At 41.1% G+C, this 23,936-nt stretch overlaps 2 protein-coding genes across 2 annotated transcripts in view; both read right to left on the bottom strand.

Annotated features, from left to right (window-relative positions):
• The window catches only part of CLUL1 (clusterin like 1), a 57,732-nt gene extending 49,872 nt beyond the window's left edge, over positions 1–7,860 (bottom strand). The window contains exon 1 of the mRNA XM_032310225.1: positions 7,804–7,860. The gene's annotated coding sequence lies outside the window, so the exon portion shown is untranslated. The remainder of the gene's footprint in view (positions 1–7,803) is intronic.
• Positions 684–1,418, bottom strand: CETN1 (centrin 1). The gene has a single exon (XM_032310229.1). It carries the CDS (start codon positions 1,368–1,370, stop codon positions 852–854), a length of 519 nt encoding a protein of 172 aa, XP_032166120.1. The 5' UTR covers positions 1,371–1,418; the 3' UTR covers positions 684–851.
• Positions 7,861–23,936: the final 16,076 nt, after the last annotated feature.

The raw sequence follows: 23,936 nt of genomic DNA, 5'->3' as shown, positions 1-23,936 counted from the left end.
ACAGTGTAACTAAAATGCTAACTGATCTTTCCAAGGACAGATAAGTAGCTTAGAATACATTCCATTTTTACTAAACGAAGATCTTACATTTGTAAGATATTTACTCAAAATCACTAGTTAACTTCTTATGCAAACGATGCTTCGCTTGGGCCAATATTAAATTAAATTTTATTTTATAGCTCTGATATACATCTGGCCTTGGATAATACACAGTAGGTAATTTATACACAAAGGAAGAGTCATTTGTATGTGAGGAAGTCAAAGAATAGACAAAACTGCTAATTTACCAACACCCAACTGCAAGCTTATTCTTTAGAAGAGCACCTTTCCTGAGCCTAGTAAGTGGCTGCACCATTCTTCTTCAAACCAATATTCAGTTAAATGAAAAGTAATGGCTAGAATGACATACTGGCCAATTCCACCTCATCATGCTAAAAGAATGGCTCGAATTCAAGGAACAGAATGTGAAGCAAGATTAATATAAGGCCACCAAAGAAGTAACAAGGGAATCGCATGGCTCTTTGTCACAAGAAGCCAACCTACCTTCCTTCAGCTCAATGGCTGTCCACCAAAGCAGGGCAGAAGGTGAGCCAGGGGACTGAAGCCTCAGGGCTCTTTATTCAACCTAAAGTACTCCAGGTCTGATTGCGAGAATTAGAAACCAAAACACTCACACTAACAAGCTTCTTTAAAATTCTATAATTGAGCCAGAGATTTGGAAATAGAAGTATCTAAAGAAATTGGGGGTAAGAGGATAACGCTGTCCTCTAACTCGAGGTCCTGCAAAACCGAATCAGAGAACCCAGCATGCCATTTGACTTCTCTACACATGCTTGCAGAAGAAAGTGACTTTAATACAAGCTGGTCTTTTTCATGATCCGAAGAAATTCTTCCTCGTTCACTTCGCCATCTCCATCCCGATCGGCTTCATCTATCATTTCCTGCAGCTCCTCGTCGGTGAGGTTTTCCCCTAACTCGTTGGCCACGCGCTTTAGGTTTTTGAAGGAGATCTTCCCAGTTTCATCATCATCAAAGAGCCTGAAAGCCTTCAGGATTTCTTCTTTGGTGTCTTTCTCGGCCATCTTCTGAGTCATGACGGCCAAAAAGTCATTGAAGCTGATTTTCCCTGTGCCTTCTTTGTCTACTTCGGAGATCATCTTCTTCATCTCTTCCTTCCTGGGTTCAAAGCCCAGCGCTCTCATGGCCACCTTCAGCTCCTTCACGTCGATGGTCCCACTTCCGTCGGCATCGAAGAGGTCAAATGCTTCGCGAACTTCTTGCTTCTGATCTTCCGTGAGTTCAGGCTTAGGACCCACCTTTCTTTTCTGGCTGGTAGAGGCCACGTTTGACTTCTTGTAGCTGGAAGCCATCTTCTTTCGGCGGTTGTTACCTTTAACGGCGTCACTGCAGTCACTGCGCTTGCGCAGGGGTGACCCCTCCCTGGAGCGCAGGCGCGGCGCCTCTCCCCATGCATCCCCAAAGCTTTCCCTCACGGTCTCCCAGCGAGTTGCAGGTCAGTAAGCCGGCAAGTTCTGCGGCCTCTTACTACGTTCTAACCCACCGTTCCCTCGATTGTCGTCCAGTTTCCATGAGCTGAGACATGGGCCGGCAAGAAGTGACTGCAGCCACAGTTGTCTTCCATAATGCACTGTAACTTGCTGTGCTATCCGGGCCATTTGCCAGTACCCAGAAGACCATGTTTATAGGGTTATTTGGAAGTCCTTCTTCTCTCCTTTTCTATATAAATTAAAACAAGCAAACAAGCAAAAACAAAAACCTTCGTGGAATTAAGAAAACAAAACAAAATTAAAAGCCCCCTCTTAGTCTGAGGTCACCTAAGGCGAAATTTAGGATAATCAAGATGGAGCTTGTCCCTGGGCATTAAATGCGGGGAAGAAGGAGAATCTTAAGTCACAGCATGTGCTCAACTTGACATAAATGGAAAACAGAAAAATGGAAAAAACAGAAAAAAAAGGAAAAATTTTATATATAAAATTTATAGAAATTTCTCTCCTGACATTACCCCCAACAATAATGAAACTTCACTGGCTTATTCAGCATATGCTGAAATATAAAATGTAATATCCAAATGTATGATTTACTTTCAGTGTTTCAATTTTACGTACTCAGTGTAATTACACTCGAGTAACAGTCTTAATTTCATTCACTAGGCTTTTCATTTGGAGGGGGGTTGAAATACGACTTTCTGGTATTTTTTAAAGACTCTAGCAGCATATTATGCTCACTGTTTATCATATAGTTGGGGCTGACCCCCACCCCCCACCCCACCATTGTCCTGCTTTGGCCATGGAAATGGAAGCCTATGGTGCAGCACATATTGGGACTAAAAATTGCCTCTGGGGAACAAAGAAGCAAGAGAAAAATGGGAGGTTTTTAAGTGGAAACAAAGGAAAGAGTCCTCAAATAAGCCCATAAAGGAATTTTTTAAAAAAAATCTGATGTTTTAGCATTCTTTTCCCCCAAATCTCAATTTATTATTACTTGATCAGTTACCAAGAAGGCACTTTCAAAAGCTTTTATTGAAGAGTTTTTGTTTCCCCAGTATCTAGAACAGTGCTTGACACCTAGTAGGTAGATTAATAAATATTTGTTGAATAAGTGAATGGGAGTTACTATTGGTTTTAAAATCGTTCTAAATTGTGCAGATAAGACCAACCCTACCCCCACTCCCAGATTAAATTATGCTGGGAGTGTTTTATAAATTCAGTGTTGTTGTTTTTTAATCAGTGATCAGATACTATTTACATGATCTGTTTAATAGCTACATCTTACTACCTGCCCCAATTGATATGTGACATGATGGACTGAAGGCCTTAGTATAGGGTTTCTAAAAGTCAAGAAAACTTACCACTGGCATCTCCCATCTCCTGCCTCCCAGCACTTGTCACAGTGTCAACCCAAAGTAGACTTTGGCAAGTAGACACTGCCACTGCCTATCTTTCAACACTGCAAATCCTCCTGCTTTCTTAACCAGGTCAAAAAGCCTGGGATCTTACCCCAACCCCATGCCTTGTTATCTCTGTGACTTGAGAAAGTCACTTAACCTCCTAGACTCAGTTGAGACATCTGCAAAGTAGACATAATAGTATAGCTTCCTAACAGGGCTCCTGTGCATGTTCTGTGAGCTACTCCAGGAATGGTTCCCTAGTGGGAACTAAACAGGGCTGGGTAATTGTTAGTTGAATCTGAATTTTTCCTAGACATTGTGCATTTCTTTTGACACCCACTCCTCTGCCCAAATTCAAGGCAAACTATGATGTGTTGGGAAAAACTGAAGGATAGAAGCTGCCTTATATAGAGCTACATTTGGGCCAAGCTGAGCTCAAAGCAAAGCGGTTGTCATAGTTTCCAGATGTGTGTAATCAGCAGTCACAACTAGGGGCCACCAAGAGCACCCTTCATAGAAAACAGTGCCCTCAGCCAGAGTCAGCTGTTGCTGCGGAGTTACTTTATGTTCATAATCTGTAATCTGATTTAAAAAGGGAATTGTGTGCCCATGGATTGTGTGCCCAGCATGGCACTTGCTCCTTGCATTTGGGCTCATTAAATCCTTGCATCATTTCCCCATTCTGCAGATGAAGAATAATGAGGCCCACAAGAGGTTGGTAGCATATCCAGTGGTACACAGCCAATAAATTGTGGCTCTGGGATTTTAAACCTCGGCCTGTCTGAGTCCAGTGCTGAGGCTTTGTTCACCACACCATGCTTCCTTTTCTACAAATTGAGATTATTACCAAGAGGTAGTATCACTGGGAAGATATGATCCTGTTCTTCTTCCCTAAATGTAATAATAATTAAGCATCTTGCCTAGAATGATTTAATAGGATTTTGTAGAATCTTAGATGGGGTCCCCTTCTGGGGTGAGTCAATGAAAAAAAGAGCAATATGCTTGATATTTACATTTATTTTTCCATTCTGCCTCATTCCATTCCCTGCGTTCAGCTCCTGGTACAAGGTAGCGAGAAGCAGTCTGGGCAAAGTCCTTTCAGTTGTCATCAGTGAGAGTCTATATAGTGCTTGTGAAATCAGCTTCATTGCCTGTAAGTCACATTTCAAGTTCCACTAAGAGCGACATGAAGTAAACAAGATGTCCTGGAAAATCAGTGGATAGGAGTGTTCTTGTTTTGTTTTTGCCCATTAAAGCTTTTGTACTGTAGTGTCCTAGGTAATATGCTAAATCAGTTGTTGATTTTCTGAGAGGGGGAGAGGAGATGCTTGTTTAATGGAATGGTCATGGAAGCTTAAGGGCTGGAAGAGGGAAAAAAAGAGGTGCTGGGATTCCACAACAGGGTCTGGAGTCAGTCAAGACCAAGAGAAAGGACCCATGCAGCTTGCTTATTCCAAGTATTTGGTTTTCCATTTGACCTGCATGGCATTAAAAAAGGTGAGGCTCAGGAGTCTTTTAAAATTTAAGTTGCACTCAGCAAATTCAGCGAATTCCAGGTGCCACCCAAGGCAGAAAACATGCATAATGAAGTTTCTTTATTGCTGCCTATTTACTTTCCAACAAATGCAGAACAGAGAAAATGCAAATGTTTGACACTTGTGCATAAGCAGGACAACTGTGCCAGTGTGGTGGATGGGTGATTCCCAAACCAACAATAACAGAACTACGCTATTTATTCTTAAATACGTGGAGCCATTTACAAGAAATGGCTTCAGCAGCAAGAGTTTTACAATCCCAGTGGTCTCTGAATGAGACTGTGAAGTCCAGTCCAGTGACTCAACCCAAGCCTTTTTGGCAAGCCCAGGAATAGACTTAAGTGTCCAGCCAAAGGCTACATAATTTCTCATTTCATGAACCCCAGAAATAAAGAAATACTCCTCTCAGATACAAAATCAGGCTGTGTTTTAGAAAAGAATTTACCAGAATCTCACACTATTTCTCAAACTTTCACCCAGTTACTCCTAATAGCAAAGTAGGTATAAAGGACTTCTTTGCGATCCAAAGAAACATTTGAAAGAAGCCTCCACCAAGCATGAAGGCCTTTATAATTCTGTGTTTTATCTTTTTAAAACAATGAATATTGTTTTTTGCTTCATAGAACATTTGCCAGTTCTATTATGGTTTTCAATGATTGACCATCAAGGAAATTGATTCCCTCGCAGAAAATGCACTGTGCTTATTTTGTGACTTTAAGTATATCCTAAGGATGAAAGCAGGGGTGAGGAGAACCTTACATGTTTTAGAAAACTTGGATGGAGGATCTAATGTAGAGCTTGAGGTGGAAAAAATAAAGATTGACAGTGTTTCCCTTCCACTCCCAACGGAGGTCCACTCCACTTATACATCATTTGGATTTGGGAGAAATAAAAGGAGGAGGAAGGAAAAGTGTGGGGAAGAGAAGAAGGAAGGTAAATGCATGTCCAGAGCATTTTAAACTTAAGAGGGAGAGTGAAATTAAATGCATCCAATGAAAGAATGACTGCCCTCCCTTCTGGGAGCACAGATCAGTCCAAATTAAGCATTGCTCTGATGGAAGCACGCTGAGAAAAGATACAATCTATGTTGATATAAACTCAAAGCCAGACCTCACGGGATTTGTGAGCCAGCAATCATATTGCCCTGCTGTCTGCAGAGGGCCCCCAAGTGCGGGCATGCAACAGAGAATGCTGAACCAAGAGGCCTGGAAATGGCTTGCTTGGATTTTTAAAATATCTCCTAAACTAAGCTATTGACTTACCCTTTGATCCACCTTCGTTTATTCTCCAAGACCTCTGAGACATCAGCATCTTAACTGGCTCCAAGGCTGTTAACCAAGGAGAAGTTTCTGCTTACCAGGGATTAAAAGGTCAAAAGCCCACATGGGTGTTTGTAACACAAGATGAGCCAAGTGGGCTTCGTGTTCAGGGCGTCTTTAGGGATTAGCAGTGACCTGGAGAGTTTGTGCCCTTTTAAAAGACAACATTCAAATGTAAAAACAGAACAAACCAAAGAACTGCACAGGCCCAAGAAAACAGGTCTCGCGGAAAACAGGTCAGGGGGAACTTGGCCTGTGGCCGGCATGTTGTTTATCCAGTCCTTGCACTGGTCACTTCTGCTGGGGTTCATGTACTAAGGATGCCTCTCAGAGAAAAGGACAGAGAAAGAGGGAAGATTGCATCCTAGCTCAAAGCCTATTCGTGCCTAGTTCCTTTAGTACAGCATAAAGATCGTTCCGGAAGGGAAGACCGTGCCGAGTCAGCCCCATAGGGGAAAGTGAACTGCTACAGATGCACTAATCTGTTTGATTTTCTCCCTTGAACCAGCCTGGAAAGGAGGAACCCTCCCTTCCTGCCATGTCTCCATGTCCTCATCTACCAGCTTCCCTTTGGCCTAGGGGCCCCTGTGATTGGCGGTGAGACCCATCCAGGTCCTTTCTTAGAGGCCAGCCCTGAAGTCCTGTGCAAGGCACAGTGAGGGAGCAAAAAAGCTGGGACTGGGACCCTTTCCCACCAGAGGCCCTTTCCCACATAGCCATGTTTTCAGATTTCTCCCCAACTCATTGGAAATTGGGGAAACCAAATGAAAAGTGACAGTAGAAGGAAACATAATGCATTTTGTGAAGAAGGGACTTGTATTAACCAAAAAATTTGAGAAGGTAGTAAGAATCAGTTCTATGACTGCAATGTATGTTTTAAAATAAGCTTCTGAACTAAATTATAGTTTTTCTGCATTTCAGAGTTTAGCAGTGTGTCAGAAAACAAAGCATCAAAGGAAACCAGTAGGTCATGTTAGGAATCCCTTCATCAACAAGTAATCATATTACAGCTCCCTCCTGCTAAGCCTCTAAATGGGAAAGGGGGTACAAATTAGGGTAGGAGGAGATGATGTCTTCTCAGCCGGTTCAGTTGGCAACTGACCTCCCCACAGAGGTTTTTCATTCAGATGCTGGTTAAACATCTTTTGAAACTCAGTGGGTTCACCATGGGGGATTACTGTCCCTCTACTTTCTGTGATGTTCCGCATTTGCTACTTTGCATCTACAAAGTCCTTTCCAAATTCCTTTGGTTTCTGGATCATTCTTATCTGAAATCCATGTTCTTTTTTTCCCCCCTTGGCACTAGCCAGGGTTCCTTTTGCTCAGAATGCTATGCATGGGGTAAAGTTTAGAATGGAAACTGGGTCATTTACTTGTGGTATTGTTTTCAGTTGCACCTCATACAAAGTGTTTGCCTGCCAGGGTGATTTTGGACCCCATTGCATTAGTGTGAGTCCATAGTTGGTTAATTTTAAAGTTCCCCACATCCTCTAAGCATGGTTTCATACATGCACTTTGAAAAATAACTTAAGGATTTAAAAAAACAACTTAAGGATAACAGAGGGGAATGAGTCAAGGGGAGAAAGAGGACACATGTTAGCTTTTAGATACAAACTTACACTTCCGACTCATCTACCAAGCTGGGTTGAAAAAGATGGGGAGGATTCATATCTTAACACAGATTTGTCTATGAGAATTTATCAAAATCCTGAGTATTTAGTGAATCCTAAAAAAGTGGTCATTATTTAGCCTTTCTTTCTGCTTAAAAATTGTGAACATCCTGATTTCCTAGCAATCAACTTCTAGACACTAAGGCATAAACTAGACATTTTATCTTACATATTGTTCAAAACAAAGGAAAGGGCACTTTGGAATTCCTGGTTCATTAGGGATTAATTTAGAATACGCAAAACAAATACATTTGAATTTAGCATGGAGAGCTCCTGAAATTTACAAGGCGAAGATTAATGTCTAGATAAATGGAAGAAGACGAAGAACAAGTTCAGAATAGTATTCTTTAGCTTGATGAAAAACAACTCACCAGCAGAAAGGTCTCTATCCTCCAAATGACTGTGGTTATTCCAGCTCTGCTGGATTACTGGCAGCCCAGATGGCGAGAAACCAGAGATGCTGCATCTCTAGGTTACGTTTTAGTCTCAGACAAGTTGTCTCAATTACATCGGTGGTATGTAAGTACATAGGTAGTGCCCATATGGTCCATGGGCATGGGGCAGCAGTGAGGTGAGCTCAGAGCCCTGGGTGCCTGCCCTTGGATACCAGCCCCACCCACTGCTAGGTGCATGACCTCAGGCAAAGTAAGCTCCAAATTCCTATAAAATGGGAGTGGAAAAGTAGTAAACTCACAAGATTGTGGTGGTGGTAAAGTGAGATAATCCATGTGATTTGGTGTCAGGGACTGAGCCACATGACAGTGAGATTTTTAAGGTGATTATCACGTAGCCCAGGGCTCTGTCACCTGTTGGCTAACACCCAAATATTTTATTCACTGTCTAAACAGATCCCTCCAGTTTCATGTTTATAACTTACGATTACCAGGCTTCCTTTTTATTAGTTTCTAAAATAACAGTTGCTTAAATAAAAGAGATTTATTTCTCTCTTTTGTATGGTCCCAGCTAACCTGGCTACTCAGATCATCCCAGGACACCAAGCTCCTTCAGTATTACTGTTCTAGCCCTACTACGCAGTTTGCCATTGTTACATGGTCTAAGGTGGCTCCCCATTACCAGTGTCTTCACCAGCAGGAAGGGAGATGTATTGGGTTCCTCTTGAGAAACGAATCCTCTCCACTCTACCTAACCACTCCTCTGGTGCCCATAACGGTGCAGGCTTTGCCAGTTTGCATTGGTGCGATCTGGCCATGCCTCACTTCAGCCCAAGCTTCTCACTTTTCTGTTCTGGAGCTTCTTGGATATCGTAGCAAGAACAAGCCAGTGGTGTGGGACGGCTAACACCTTGACTGATGGACGAGTACCAGTGGGTATCTCTCCCCTTGTGTCTCCCCATCAGAACATACTGTGTCATTGAGTGCTAGTCACCTGTAATGGTGGCCAACTCTGTGACACATTCTTGCGTTGGCTCCCCCTCCTTTCTCGTCACACTTGCCTTTGTCACCTTCACTCCTGCTCCCTGGAATCACTTCCCAAATAAATCTGCAGTCAAGCTTTAGCTTCAGACTCTACTCCCAGGGGAGCCCAGTCCAAGAGAGGGGGCTCCACAAGACTTCCATGACCCAGAAGTGACCCACATCCCTTCTGCTCACACTCAACTGGACACATGTAGCTACCAGGCAGATTGAGAAGTGAATTTTCTCTCTTGCTCTCTTTTTTTAAGATGCATTTATTTATTTTAGAAAAAGAGAGGGTGAGAGAGAGAGAGAGAGAGAGAGAGAGAGAGAGCGCAGTGGGAAAGGGCAGAGACAGAGGGAGAAAGAGTCTCAAGCAGACTTTGCTGAACATAGAGCTGCGTGCAGCCTTACTCTCACCACCCTGAGATCGGACCTGAACTAAACCCAAGAGCTGGATCCCCAACCGACCATGCCACCCAGGTCCCCCAAAGTGCATTCTTTATTGTGGGTTGCCATGCTCCCAGCTAAAATCCATGACTGCGGAGGACATCTCTGCCCGTGATTCATGTGCCTATTTCTTTTAGTTAGACCTATGTGACTTTGCAGAATTAAATGCATCCTGCATAGACCAGGGGTTATGACCACTCAACTAAGGGACCTGAGATTTTGTCTGCATTCATTGACTCATTTCCTATATGAACTTAAACAGGTTGCTTGAGTCTTCTGGGCCCAAATGTCTTCATTTGTAAAATGGTGATAGTAGTAACTCGTTTCATTCTGTGACTACATTACCTGACTGGACTTTGACAGAATGCAATCCGATTCACGCCCTGGGTGGGCGAGCTCACCCAGTCCACCATCCTGGGAAACAGTGATCAGCACCAGGTAAATATTTGGTGCTTAAAAGGTTATGCTGAAGTGAGCTTTTGCAGATCTTCTCTCTTCATTTCATCATTATTTTTTTTTCTCTTCCAAAAGATTCTCTACCTTTGGAATTTATCCTTTTAAAAATAATCACGAGGAGAAAAGGGCAGGGGAGAAAAGTTACCCATGACACTTGTTATGTGAGCCTAAGGGACAAAACTGCATTCTCTCTCTCCATCAATAACCTAAACTTTCAAACATGTAGGAATAGTTAAGGATTCCTTCTGGACTATTTTAAGGAGCAAATTTATTAGTTCTATAGCATCTCGTAATCCTGAGGTATTTAGGAAAACTACATTCTTTGGATTCTGAAACCCTGGCCATTTCCCTGAGCTGCTTCAAACAATGCAGCTTTTGCTGACGGGGCACTCCCTGGGCCAGCAGTGTTGTTGAATTGTAAGTAAATAATCTTGAAACAAATCTGTGGTTGACACACTGTCATATTATGTTTACTTCTCCAGAGGAGGGATTTATTCTGGGGATATTGAAAAATTCCATTGCTGTTTGGGGGAAAGTGACAATTGGGGTCACCCATAAATTAAAGTGATCGGCCTCTGTACCTAGATATGATCCGAATATTGTGCGTGCTCTAAAATGTCATATGCGAAATAGAACAGTGCTGGATAAAGATATATCACGCTACTAAATAAAAACAGATACCATGGATATGACATTTAAACTGCCAAGTTTGACTGCAGCTAGCAGCCATCCTTCTCCCAGGATTAATAACTAGGAGTTCTGAAGGTGGAACAGAAAAACTAACTTCAGTCCAATGGCATCCTGCTTTGGTTTAGCGTAGATTTCATGATGTCGTTTAGGTTGCCTTTAAGAAAAAAAAAAAAGGTTTAGTTATTTATTTGAGAGCGAGAATGCATACGTGTGAGCTGGGGGAGGGGGCGGAGGGAGAGAAACTCAAGCTAACTCTGCACTGAGCTTGGAGCCTGACCTGGGACTGGATCTCACAACCTCTGAGATCATGACCTCAGCTGAAATCAAGAGTTGTCCACTCAACCCACTGAACCACCCAGGCACCCTTAGGTTGCCTTTTTAAAAAAGAATAGTTTAATATTTAATGAACCAGGTATGTCTGTCCTTGAAAGAAAGGTATTTGTTTTGTGAGTTTCTAAAAACCAGTTCCTACTCTACCATCTCTGTCTCTCCCCATGCCTGGCTCATTTGGGGGCCGGTCTGGCTTTGGGTGTGAGCAAGAACAGTCATGTAATGTGGAGTAGGGACAAATACTCAGGTGAAGAAGGCATCAGCCGCAGTCCTTGATTTCAGCAGGAACTTCTCTCCACTAACTCCATCTAAATCACAGCAACATGTAATTACAGAAAATCAAGAACAAAGCTAGGATTAAACTACAATATCCCTCTGTGCACATAATAACCTTCCTTTGATACCTTCTACAATCTTTTAAATAGCAAACATGTGCTTTTTTTTTTTTTTTTTTTTAGGTGATTTCCATATGTAGAATGATGGTCATAGAGACAGGAAAAAAGAGTTTTTCCACAATTGTGGAATATTCAGCAGAGAGCAGTTCAGCAGGGTGGAAAAAGCCAGAAGTGTTGCAAATAATCGTAGTACTGAGGATGATGCTTTAAAACAGTGGGGCAATGCCTCCCCTCCCTGTGGGTCAGGGAGAGCCTCCTAGAGGAGGTCCCACTCCAGCATTCTGGGAAGGCGCTTGTGAACTGTCCAGGAGGACAGAAGAGCAAGGGGCTTTTTGATCAAGGGAATAACACCTACAGTACAAAGGAGTGGAAGCAAGAAAGTGAACAGCAGGTTCAGTAGGGGTTGAGTAGGGAATGTGTGCGTGGGTACGTGAGGAGTGGGTATGCTTGAGGACAGTGTAAGCCCCTATGAGGTCTGCTGGGAACTCATATATGGAAGGCAGTGGGGTGGCAGGCACAAGCCACGGAGGTCGTGGGAAGGAGAATTAGAGCCATGGAATGTGGTAGTTTGGAGAAGATAGGGCTCTCTGTTTTGTAGACCACCCAGTTCAGGTGGCTGATGGCCGGTATAGCACGGCAGGATACCCATAGTGTTTTATCGGTTTGTGTCTTCCCCTGACCTCCCCAAAGACTCAGGGCTGCAGCAAAATCATGGAGGTCCTCAGCAGCAGCCAGAGAAGAAGTAGCCTCTTGCATAGTGTGTAGGATTGCCCAGAGTTGGCTCTCACCATCTCACCTCGGGTCACACCTGCCCTGCCAGCCTGGCTAGAACTTTTATGCCTTCATGCCTGCACATTTTATGAGTACTAGCTGCCTTCTCCATGTATAAAGAGCCAGCAAGGAGGTGCCTGGCGGGCTCAGTCTGTAGAGCATGCCACCCGTGATATCCAGGTGGTGAGTTTGAGCCCAGCACTGGGTGTAAGAGATTACTTTAAAAACAAAAAACAAAAACGGGCTGGTCTGCCTTCATTTCATTCCTCTTCCTTTTAAATCTACTGCTTTATTCTTTTTTTTTTTTAAGATTTTATTTATTTATTTGACAGAGATCACAAGTAGGCAGCGAGGCAGGCACAGAGAGAGAGAGGGGGAGAAGCAGGCTCCCCGCCGAGCAGAGAGCGCAATACAGGGCTCGATCCCAGGATCCTGGGATCATCACCCAAGCCAAAGGCAGAGGCCCAACCCACTGAGCCACCCAGGCACCCCCTGCTTTATTCTTTATACCAGGGAATGCTGAACATTCAGACAATCAGTAAATATCCTCACTTGTTTCAGTTCCCGTCTGTGAGATTTCTCCACCCCTTCCTTCCTCCCTTCCCCCGCCTCAAGCGCACACAATCACTTGATCTTTAGGGACAACAGTATAAATGAACCCCCATGCCTCATCACCCAGCTTCACCAATTACCAACTCATGGTCAATATTTTCACTCTTACCCCTATGCTCAGGTTACTTTGAAGCTATTCTCAGCATTTCATCTATAAATAGTTCAGTGTGAAAAGAAAAATTTGATTCCCATGCCAATCCAATGTCCCCCACTTTGGCCGTATTTAAAAGTATCATTTTTTCTGTTCATTGTCATCAGAACCCTTGTCCTCAATGAGCAATTTACTGAAAAGCCATTTGCCACTTAAAAATACATTATATGTGCAAAATGTTTCTATAACATATAATATTAGAACTAAAAATAGAATAATGTTAGAGCAAACACACATGTAACCACGACTGAGCTAGAGAGAGAGGAGTATTACCAGAATCTTTGAGGTCCTTTGTTTGTTTCTTATCTCTCCCTTCCAGTTACGCTCTGTCCTGAAACTGAGGCTCATCATTTCCCCCCCACAGAGCTGTGTGTGTCTTCACTATATGCAAGTTTGGACCTCCAAACAATATATTGTTTAGCTTTGCCTAATTGTGAACTTTTCATAGAAATAGAATCACTGAATCTTATAAACACAGTCATATAAAAACAAAAATCATATAGAAGTAAAAATCATTTAAATAGAATCACTGAAATATTGTTCTGTGACTTTTTCTACTTTAACTTTTTTTTTAAATATTCATCCATGGATGTATACCTTAAACAGATTAAAAATGTTCTCTTCTATTGTTAGTTGTTGAGGTGTTTGTTTTACACTTCTGAATGGTAACTGGATTTTTATTTTTCTTTAAACAACCAATACATTTATTTATCTTTTACTTTAGATTCAGGGGTAGAATTTAGTGATTCATCACTTATATATAACACCCAGTCTCATCCCCAAAAGTGCCCTCCTTAAAGTCCATCACCCATTAGCCCATCTGCCTGCCCACCTCCCTTCCAGTAACCCTCAGTTTGTTCTCTGTGGTTAAGAGTCTGTTTCTTGGTTTGCCTTTCTTTTTTTCTCCCCCTGTTCATTACAATCTCTAGTTCTATCCACATCTTTACAAATGGCAAGATTTCATTCTTTTTTTTTGTAGCTCACTAATATTCCATTATCTCTATCTCTCTCTATATATACCACATCTTCTTCATTGATTCATCAATTGATTAATGTTTGGGCTCTTTCCTTACTTTGGCTACTATGGTAACTGGATTTTATTGAATTCTTTTTCTGCATATTCTGAGAAACCATGGTTTCCTTTTTGAAGCTGTCATATTACTTGACTTTTTAACATTGAGGCAACCTTATATTCTGAATAAATCTAGCTTGGTCATAAAATATTATATTTTCATACATTACTGGCTACAAGTTGCTAATATTTTGTTTAAGGTTTTTCTTCAAGGTTTTTCTTCTATGTCCATGACTGAGATTAGCCAATATTCTTCCTTTCTCCAATTGGTCCTGGCCAAGTTTAGACATCAAGGTTAAGCTAGCATCGTGATAGGAATTTGGAATTAGTCTCTCTTTTTCTATAATCTGAAAATATTCTAAAACTTGGAATTGTTGAATCCTTGAATGTTAGTTAGTTAGAAGTCAACAGTAAAATAATGGGTCTAGTATTTTTTTCTGAGAGAATATTTTGAATTAACTCAATTACTTTTGTGAATTCAATTTCTTTAATGTCTATAAGGTCATTATGATTTTCCCTTTCTTCTTGAGTCAGTTTTGATCATGAAAATTTTTCTAGTAATTTGTGTATTTCACTTATGACTTTGACATGAAGTTGTACATGGTATTATTACAAAGAATTTTAAATCTCTTCTGCAACTATAGTTATGTCTCCTTTCTATTCTTAACATTATTTATGAATGATTTATTTTTTTTCTTGTCCAGGCTTGCCAGAGGTTTGGCAATATTTGTCTTTTTAAATAATCAGTTTTTGGATTTGATAATCCTCATTTGGTATAGGATTTCCTCCCATTAATATTTCTATCCTTTTTTTTTTTTTAAAATCTACCTTTCTAAACTCATTGATTTATGTATTCACGTATTTATTTTACTGAAACATAGCTGACACAATGTTACATTAGTTTCAGTGTGCAATATAGTGATTCAATAACTGTGTTATGCTATGCTCACCATGAGTGTATATGTTTGCTATCTTTATTATAATTTTCTTCCTCTACTTTCTATTTTTTTCCCCTGCTCCTCTTTTTGCTCCTTTAGGAGTGTACCTACCTTGCTAATTATCAGCCTTTATTCTTTTTTTTTTTTTTTTAAGATTTTATTTATTTCATTGACAGGCAGAGATCACAAGTAGGCAGAGAGGCAGTCAGAGAGAAAGGTGGGGAAGCAGAGTCCCCACTGAGCAGAGATCCAGACGTGGGGCTCGATCCCAGGATCTTGAGATCATGACCTGAGCCAAAAGCAGAGGCTTAACCCACTGAGCCACTCAGGTGCCCCTCAGCCTTTATTCTTTATCATTATAAGCATTTAAGGCTGTAAAATTTCTCCATACCCCTTTAGAATATCTAAATGTTTAATAAAGCAATAATTATTAATATGAGATATTATAAGCACTGATAATGTTAAACAATCTTTGCAGTGAGTTTACTAAGACATGAAATACATTTCATCATGTTTTAAAATTTGGGTTTAACAGCTTATAATACAACTACTTGAAAGCCTAGTTCTAAATTCAGTTTATTTCTATATTTCATTTTAATGATGATCACAGCTGAAAAAGATACCTCACGATAACATAAAATACAAAAATGAAAGATGTGCATTGTTGGGTGTACTTACAAATGATGGTATCTTTATTTTTTAAATAGTTCTGGTACCAATTATGCAAAGTTTTTCTTAATATTTGGTTAGGAAATTTCCATCTTCACTTATCTGTGGATGTTGCTTCTCTCTATATTTGGCAGATGGTTTAAAAAACACTGATATTCTTCATTTAGAAGAGTTAAAAAAAAATTTTTCTCCAAGCCCAAGTAGACAGATAAATGAGTTCTAAGAGGTGAAACATCTTTTCCGCAAGAAAGTTACATAATGATGGAAAGATTTCTAAACACACTTTGCACAGCCTATCTTTTCTCTCTTTTCTTTTTTTTTTTTTTAATCTTTGACATAAAACATTTTACTAAGTTTCATTTTAGCTGAAGCCTCCATCTGCCTTATGGGTATTTCATTACATTTTATCTTAATCATAATTTTTTATGTCAAAGACCTAGATAGTAGGACACTTAGAAACACTTATTTTTATATGTTATTATTATATTTCAAACAGGCAGGTAGAAAAATTGAGAACATGAATTTCCTCCATCTCTTTATTTTTGACCCAGGTGGCCTTAGCATTCACTTACGTCTCTAGATAACTGAGTCCTGCAATGAGTGAGTTCCTACAATGCAGGAACACACAGTAGGCACTCAAGAAGTAATGGCTGGGAGAATGTGTAAATGAAGGAATGAATGAATGACCTGATTGTTTGGCTTCCTCCATAGACTGATCTGAAGGGAGGGACCACTCCTTATTTTCCTTTGTAGCCCAAGTATCTATCATAATGCTGGCACCCAGTAGGTGCAAGATATTTTTAGAAATAAAAGACGGGTGAAACAGGAAGAAAAGAAAGGAGAAAAGGGAGAAAGAGGAATTCTGGATGTTTGTATCTGGACATCTCAGTTAAAAGGAGGGCTTATTAGTAAGTTTGGCCAGTTCAGTTTTAACCTTATTTACAGCCTTGTCAGTGCTTATTTTTAAGGAGAGCAGTCAAAGAAGATTCCTAGGGTAGCATTTACCTCTCTATAAGTGAAAATGGTTTCCCAAGGAATAGAGGAACTAGTGAATCCTATTTTCGTAGAGTCTCAAGGCTTCTCCTAAGGGTGTGGATTGGAAAGTAGAACTTTGCCTTTTGATGTGGTTCTTCCACTGTCTTTTGAAAGATAAAAAGCCACCAGAGGTTTGTGATTAGATAATCCGCCCCCCCTCCCCGCCCCCGCAGCCCTGGAAGTCTTGGTGGGATAGGATCTGGGGATACTCTGAGTGGCTCAGAAGCGTGGGTGAATAAAGCCTCATGACTGAATGGTTGCCGATACTCAGTGCTGCGTGCTTACACGTGGGCTGTGCCGTCTCACAGGGGTCCTTCACCTCACGCCAGGCTGTTTAATCAACGCCTCTAACAAAGTTACATGGTTACCTGCGGGGAGACTCTCGTAATACTTTTGGAAACCAACCCACCGCGAACTCTTGCTGTGAAAGTATTTAAATAATTAAAAACATTCCTCTATCAAAGGAGGCTCCTTCTGACAGTGGAATCCATAACTTTTGCTGCCTTTCTTTTCAAAACACTTAGATGAAAGAGATGGTTGTGTTTTGCGCAGCACTCACAACTTTTTTTTTTTTTTTTTTAATGAGGCCAAGCTTTGTTCAAAATATTTAGTGATGAAAATCTTAATAACCATAGGTTGGGGCACCCAGCTTCTTACTTAACTGTCTTCCTCCAAGAGGCACGAGTGGTATAAATGCGCTGAATAAGAAGAGGTTTGTATTTCCTTGTTTGGATCAGGAAAAGCTGTTTTTGTTTACACAGGAAGTCACTGGGCAGGAAATCTCAGCAGTAGGTTTCAGGCTCAAATCTCTGAAGATCAGTGAGAAGAGAAACAGAAGTGCCTGAACACATACAAACACACACACACACACACACACTCACACAATCATCTTGTCTTACTCATTGTGGAGGAAATACAAACAGCCTTAAGAAAGGCCCTGAGGTTTAAGACGGGATGCATCTGGAAGGGAGGTCAAGAGGAGGATATGAGGACACCCAAGTGAGGAAAATACCACCCTCTGAGCATTTTTTTTTTTTTTTAATGACAACCATTATAACAGCAATAGCTTCCAAGACTGAAGGTATTGAAATTCACCCAGACAGATCCCGCTGGTCTGAAGCTGTCTCAGAATGAAAGGGCCCTGCTGTGGGGTTCTGAGGCGGAGCTGATGGGATTAATAAACCCCTGTAGATCTCAGATGGAGCAGGCACCAGCTTGGTAAGGTATGTCCCTGGATTGTCACCCACGGTGAAAGTTGGATAAAATGGAGAAGGGCATTGTCATGGCAACCGAAAGATGGTCATCAGGGAACCTGGAAAAAGGAAGCTTCTGTCTGCACACCACGGAGTGGACATTGTGTGGCAGGTTGTTCCAGCTAGAGGAAGATCTCACTCTTTGCATTAACAATTCTCCATCTTCCAAGCACACTTACAAGGAAAGGCAGGCCCTGACCTGTGGGCCAAGTATGACAGTCTCCGTGGCAAACACATTGGCTATTGTAATTGAGAGATGCGTTACTCGTTCATAAATCAATTTTCTCAAGTTTGGTTAGTGTAAACATTCATTCCCCAGGCGTCAACACCCCTAAATGAATGGATGAGAGGAAAGTTTTGAACCAAAAGATAAAATCTGAGATCCAGCCTTCAGGCCTCTGGGGACCTCATGACCTCAGCTGCCCCAAAGACCCCAAATGACCCAAAGGGATGTCAGCTGAAGCAATGACTCCAGCCACCTCAAGTGCCCGGGGAAGAACTAAGAGGACAAATTTTAAAGTTGGCTAGATTAGGGGCGCCTCGGTGGCTCAGTGGGTTAAGCCGCTGCCTTCGGCTCAGGTCATGATCTCAGGGTCCTGGGATCGAGTCCCGCATCGGGCTCTCTGCTCAGCAGAGAGCCTGCTTCCTCCTCTCTCTCTCTCTGCCTGCCTCTCTGCCTACTTGTGATCTCTCTCTGTCAAATAAATAAATAAAATCTTTAAAAAAAAAAAAAAGTTGGCTAGATTATTCCAGTGAGCAAGTAATTGTCCACTTCATGCCTTTTCTGACCTTGGTTTCAGCTTTTGGCATTAGTACCATGGACACCCCCACATTCTATTATCTGAATCCTGGTCACCTTTATGGGGAACTTCACTGTTTGTAAAGCCTTTTGCGTTCATGATGTCATTTAGCCAATATAACAACTCTGAAAAGCAGGTGATATCACTATCCTCACTTCATGGACAGGAAACACAAGGCTCGGGGAAGGAAGTGAACTGGACATAGCCAGTCAGTAGGCAGCAGAGCTGGAACCTGACCGCTGATGTTCTGGTTTGATCTCTGTTATGACACGTTGTTGTATCCTTAAACTACCAATAGACAAACTTCAGCCTCAAAGACCTGTGAAAATATTTCTATGCTTCCTTATCTGTAAATTGTAAAATGCAGGACAATGTTAATATGTTAAGTACGCTATTGAACATTCAAAACAACAGACGTTTTGAAAGGATAAAGAAATGAAATAAAAGGATGCTTTATTTTTTTTTTAAAGATTTTATTTATTTATTTGACAGAGAGAAATCACAAGTAGATGGAGAGGCAGGCAGAAAGAGAGAGAGAGAGGGAAGCAGGCTCCCTGCTGAGCAGAGAGCCCGACGCGGGACTCGATCCCAGGACCCTGAGATCATGACCTGAGCCGAAGGCAGCGGCTTAACCCATCGAGCCACCCAGGCGCCCCTAAAAGGATGCTTTAAAAAGTCATACATTTTGTTTATTGATTAAGCAGAAACAAATTTTGCTATAATTACAATTATTAATAATTTTAATTTTTAGAGAGATATGATGGTCAAAGCTTCAGTATTTATGAAAATCTTGATTTAACATTTTGTGATAGAGTGATTTTCAAGTTTGGTCCTCAACATATTTTGATACTTTTTATTTTGGAATAATTTTAGATTTATGAAAAGTTGCAAAGATAGTACAGAGTTGTGTATATCCCTTACCTGTTTCCCCCTACTGTAAACATCTTTAGTCGTGATGTCTTCTTGTGGCATATTGGATTTAGGAATGGACATTGATACTTTTTTGTTAACTAAACTCCAGACATATTTGGATTTCACTAGCTTTTCCATGTATGTCCTCTTTCTGCTCCAGGATCCAGTATAGGGTCCCATCTTGCTTGTCATCATCATGTCTCCCAGTTTCCTCTGATCTGTGATGGCTTCTCAGTCTTTCTTTGTTTTTTTATGACCTTGGCAGTCTCAAGAAGTATCAGCCAAGTAGCCTGTAGAATGGTTCCTCAATCTGTGTGTGTTTGATGTGATTAGACTGGGGGAATGGTTTTGGGGATTGAATATCAAGAGGTAAAGAGCCCTTTTGGCATCATGATGTGTATACATGATAACCATATGACATCACAGGGGATGTCAGCCATCCCTTGGTTGAAGCAGTGTTTGCCAATCTTCACTGTGGAAGAACTACTTAGCCCTTTCTTTATGCTGTCAAATCACTATATGTAGCTCAAGTTCATAGCAGAGGGAAAATGAGCTGGGAAGTAAGCCCTACCTCCTGAGGGGTAGAGTCTACGTACATCGTTTGGAATTTTTCTGTGCGGAAGATTTGTCTCTTCTCCTCTCATGCATGTATGCATTCAATCATTTATTTATATAAACATTAGCTCATGGATATTTATTTTATAGTTTGGGTTATAATCCAATACTATGTACCTATTTTGTTGCTCAAGTATTTCTAGCTTTGGCCATTGGGACTTTTTTACGTTGGCTCCTATGTCCCAGTTCATGCTCCAAGTTCATCTTGTATTTTCCCTGCCTCAGCCCTGGAAATGATCATTTCTCCCAGGAGTCCTGGTTTTTTAAATTGTAGAATGTTATTTAGAAACCATTGTGTACTCACTGCTGTTGGAGTATTAATTCTGAGCCCATTCAATAGAACTTAGGCATACACACACAGATGTGTACTAACTCATGTTTACCTGATATTTAGTTTTTAACAGGCAACATGGGAAAAGATTTCTTACAAAGATAAACAGACCCAGGGAGGCCTGGGTGGCTCAGTTGGTTAAGCAGCTGCCTTCGGCTCAGGTCATGATCCCGGCGTCCTGGGATCGAGTCCCACATCGGGCTCCTTGCTCCGCAGGGAGCCTGCTTCTCTCTCTGACTCTGCCTTCCACTCTGTCTGCCTGTGCTCGCTCTCGCTCGCTCTCTCTCTGACAAATAAATAAATAAAATCTTTGGGAAAAAAAAAAAGATAAACAGATCCAAATAAAAGAATTGCATCACTGACTAAATTTCCTAAAACATGAAACTTAATTTTCAGCTGTATCTACCAGTTATAAAAACATTTTTGTTCAAATTCATCTAGTAAGCCTAAATATTCCCTGTTGTTAATCAGTTGGTTCTCACAAACTAAAAAATGTTGCTTTTCTGTATTGTGCATTCATAAGTAGATTCAAAATCTACGAATTCTCTTTCCAAGTTTTTAAAAAGTGCAGTTATCAGAGTTTTTAGAGATGACACACTATTTTGGGCAACAGAATTCCATAATCATGGAAATGTTTCCAGACATCCAGTTTTTTAATGTTTTTTTCTGTAGTACAAATTTTATTCAGTTTATTTACTTTATTCACTTTCTCATTCATGGGGAACATATTGGCTTTATTGTGAAATGACAGAGTGAGAGTGTTCATTATTTATTTACATATATATTTTATTGTGATAGGACATAAAAGTTATCATTTTAACCATTTATCAGTGGTACTATTTTATTGTTGTGGAACCATCATCACGTTCTATCTCCAGAACTTTTCATCTTGTAAACCTACACATCTGCACTCATTAGGTCTCCATTTCCTTCTCCCTCCAGCCCCTGGCAACCGCCACTCCGGACTTTTTTCTGTCTCTGAATTTGACTATTCCAGTATCTCATATAAGTGGAACCACACAGTATTTTTCCTTTGGTAATGGATTTGTTTCACTTAGCACCAAGTCCTCAAGGTTTATCTGTGTTGTAGCAGGTGCAAGATTTTCCCTCCTTTCTGACTGAATCATAGTCTGTTGTACATACGTATCATGTTTTTGTTTATCCACTCGAATGTCAGTGGACACTTGGCTGTTTCTACTGGTTTGGCTATTGTGAATAACACTGCTGTGAACATGAGGGTACAAATATGCCTTCAACTTCCTGCTTCCACTTCTTTTTTGGGCATATCCTCAGAAGTGGAATTCCTGGGTGATGTGGGTAATTTATGTTTATTTTTTTGAGATTTTTCTTGGTCATTTTCCCATCTCACTACAATCTCATTTTTATAAATCAGTCCAAACAAAGACATCTTGGAAACTTTGAAATATACCGAAAGTGAAGACAAAGAAGAGAGCATTATTCTTTTCTGAGTAAACATAGTGTCTGTGAGCCTAATAAACGGTTGGGATAGGGGTCTTAAGACAGTATATGTTAAATCCTAGAAAATCTTAATTTTTCTTATTTTTAAAACGAATTTTAATATGCTCCAAAATCTTAATTTTTTCTTCTCACACACCAATGGACTGATGTTCTAGATGGCACAGGAGAGGCAAACTGCAGTGGCAAACGAAGGTTCCAGTCTCAGGCCTCCCCCCTACCCCCTCTGGGGCCCTCCCAGCAGGCATCACTACCTACGCCCATTAATCAATCACTCAGGTTCCATCAACCCCTTGGTATCCCAGATCCTCAGCCCAAAACAGCTTGCTGAGAGTTCATTCATTTTCTTAATTTTCTCATAAGCCAATATAACAGAAGGCTCTGAATTTCTGGGGCACCCATGTCAGGACTTACAATAGGAATTTGCTCAAAGAAATGACCCTTGGCCTTGACACCTCTGATCAGTGTTGATAAACATTCAAAAGTTGCTAGAAGATTTTGAGATTAATTGATGCCGGTGGGACAGCTCCTGCTGGGACCTATATATAGAACTTTGGCGGTCTATACATATGACAGAAGAGTTACAAGCTATTCTTATAACTTTCTTAGTAGCTCCTTAGCAGTAGCCCATGCAGAAAGTAGCAAGGTCAGAATGATGACTACTACTATGGACACTGCTATGTCTATGTGTTCAACTAGAATTTAGATTTGGAACAGACTCGGAAATCTTTTTTTTTTTTTTTTTTTAAGATTTTATTTATTTATTTGACAGAGAGAGAGCACAAGTAGGCAGAGAGGCAGGCAGAGAGAGAGAGGGGGAAGCAAGCTCCCTGCTGAGCAGGGAGCCCGATGCAGGGCTCCATCCCAGAACCCTGAGATCATGACCTGAGCCGAAGGTAGAGGCTTAACCCACTGAGCCACCCAGGCGTCCCAGGCTTGGAATTATTCTATTGCCATGCATGTAGACCTGACATGTGAAAAGATGGCTTCTTTAATTTTTTTAGTTTATTTTTTAAAAAGACTTATTTATTTATTTTGACAGAGAAAGAGAGAGAGAGAGAGCACAAGCAGGGGGAGCAGCAGAGGGAGATGGAGAAGCAGGCTCCCTGCTGAGCCAGGAGCCCAATGCGGGACTGGATCCCAAGACCCTGAGATCATGACCTGGGCCGAAGGCAAATGCTTAACTGACGGAGCCACCCAGGCATCCCCCCAGCCATTTTTATAGTTTAGTGTGAGCCCACTTATGGAAACTGTCAGTCCATTTATTCATACAGCACATTTTCCTCAAACACTTTTGGTGCTTTTCTTGTGACAGGGTCTGCCAGGACATATATCAGCACTTTCCCCAGCTCCAACCCCACCCCAGGTCAATGCTGACACTCTTCTGGCTAAAAAAAATGAGTCTTCTCATTTCAGCTTACTCATTTGGCAGAACCACCACAGCTACATGCCAATTCAAATAGAAAAGAGGGAAGGGGGGGCATATGAAAAGGAGAGGGGGGAAACTATTTTCTAATTAATCAAGATGTACATACCACCACCCCATTTTTTTTTTTTACCTCTAAATAGCACTGTGCCCCACAAAAGAACACTTGGGACTGCAACTCAGAAGTTAAGTCTTTCTAGGGACGCCTGGGTGGCTCAGTTGGTTAAGCCGCTGCCTTCGGCTCAGGTCATGATTCCAGCGTCCTGGGATCGAGTCCCACATCGGGCTCCTTGCTCAGCGGGAGCCTGCTTCTCCATCTGCCTCTGCCTGCCACTCTGTCTGCCTGTGCTCACTCTGACAAATAAATAAATAAAATCTTAAAAAAAAAAAAAAAGAAGTTAAGTCTTTCTATACCAGGAAATAAAAATGAATCGATGTAAAAGAAACTGCAAAATAAATTGAGACCTTAACTGCTGCTCTCTACTAGGAACATGTTCTTATGGATTAAATACTATACAACAACATTTTTTGTTTTGTGTTTTGTTTGTTTTGCATCTTTTTTTATTGAGGTATAGTTGACACACAATGTTACATTAGTTTCAGGGGCACAGTAGAGTGATTCAATGGCTCTATAGTTTATGCTATGCTCACCACAAGTGTAGCTACCAACTGTCCCCATACAGGGCTATCAAAAATATCATTGACTCCAT

Source organism: Mustela erminea, chromosome 13 (genome assembly GCF_009829155.1).
Source record: "Mustela erminea isolate mMusErm1 chromosome 13, mMusErm1.Pri, whole genome shotgun sequence".
In the NCBI taxonomy this organism is placed as follows: Eukaryota; Metazoa; Chordata; class Mammalia; order Carnivora; family Mustelidae; genus Mustela; species Mustela erminea.
The sequence above is the reverse complement of the archived record's forward strand: the minus strand, read 5'-3'. Positions and strand labels throughout refer to the sequence as shown.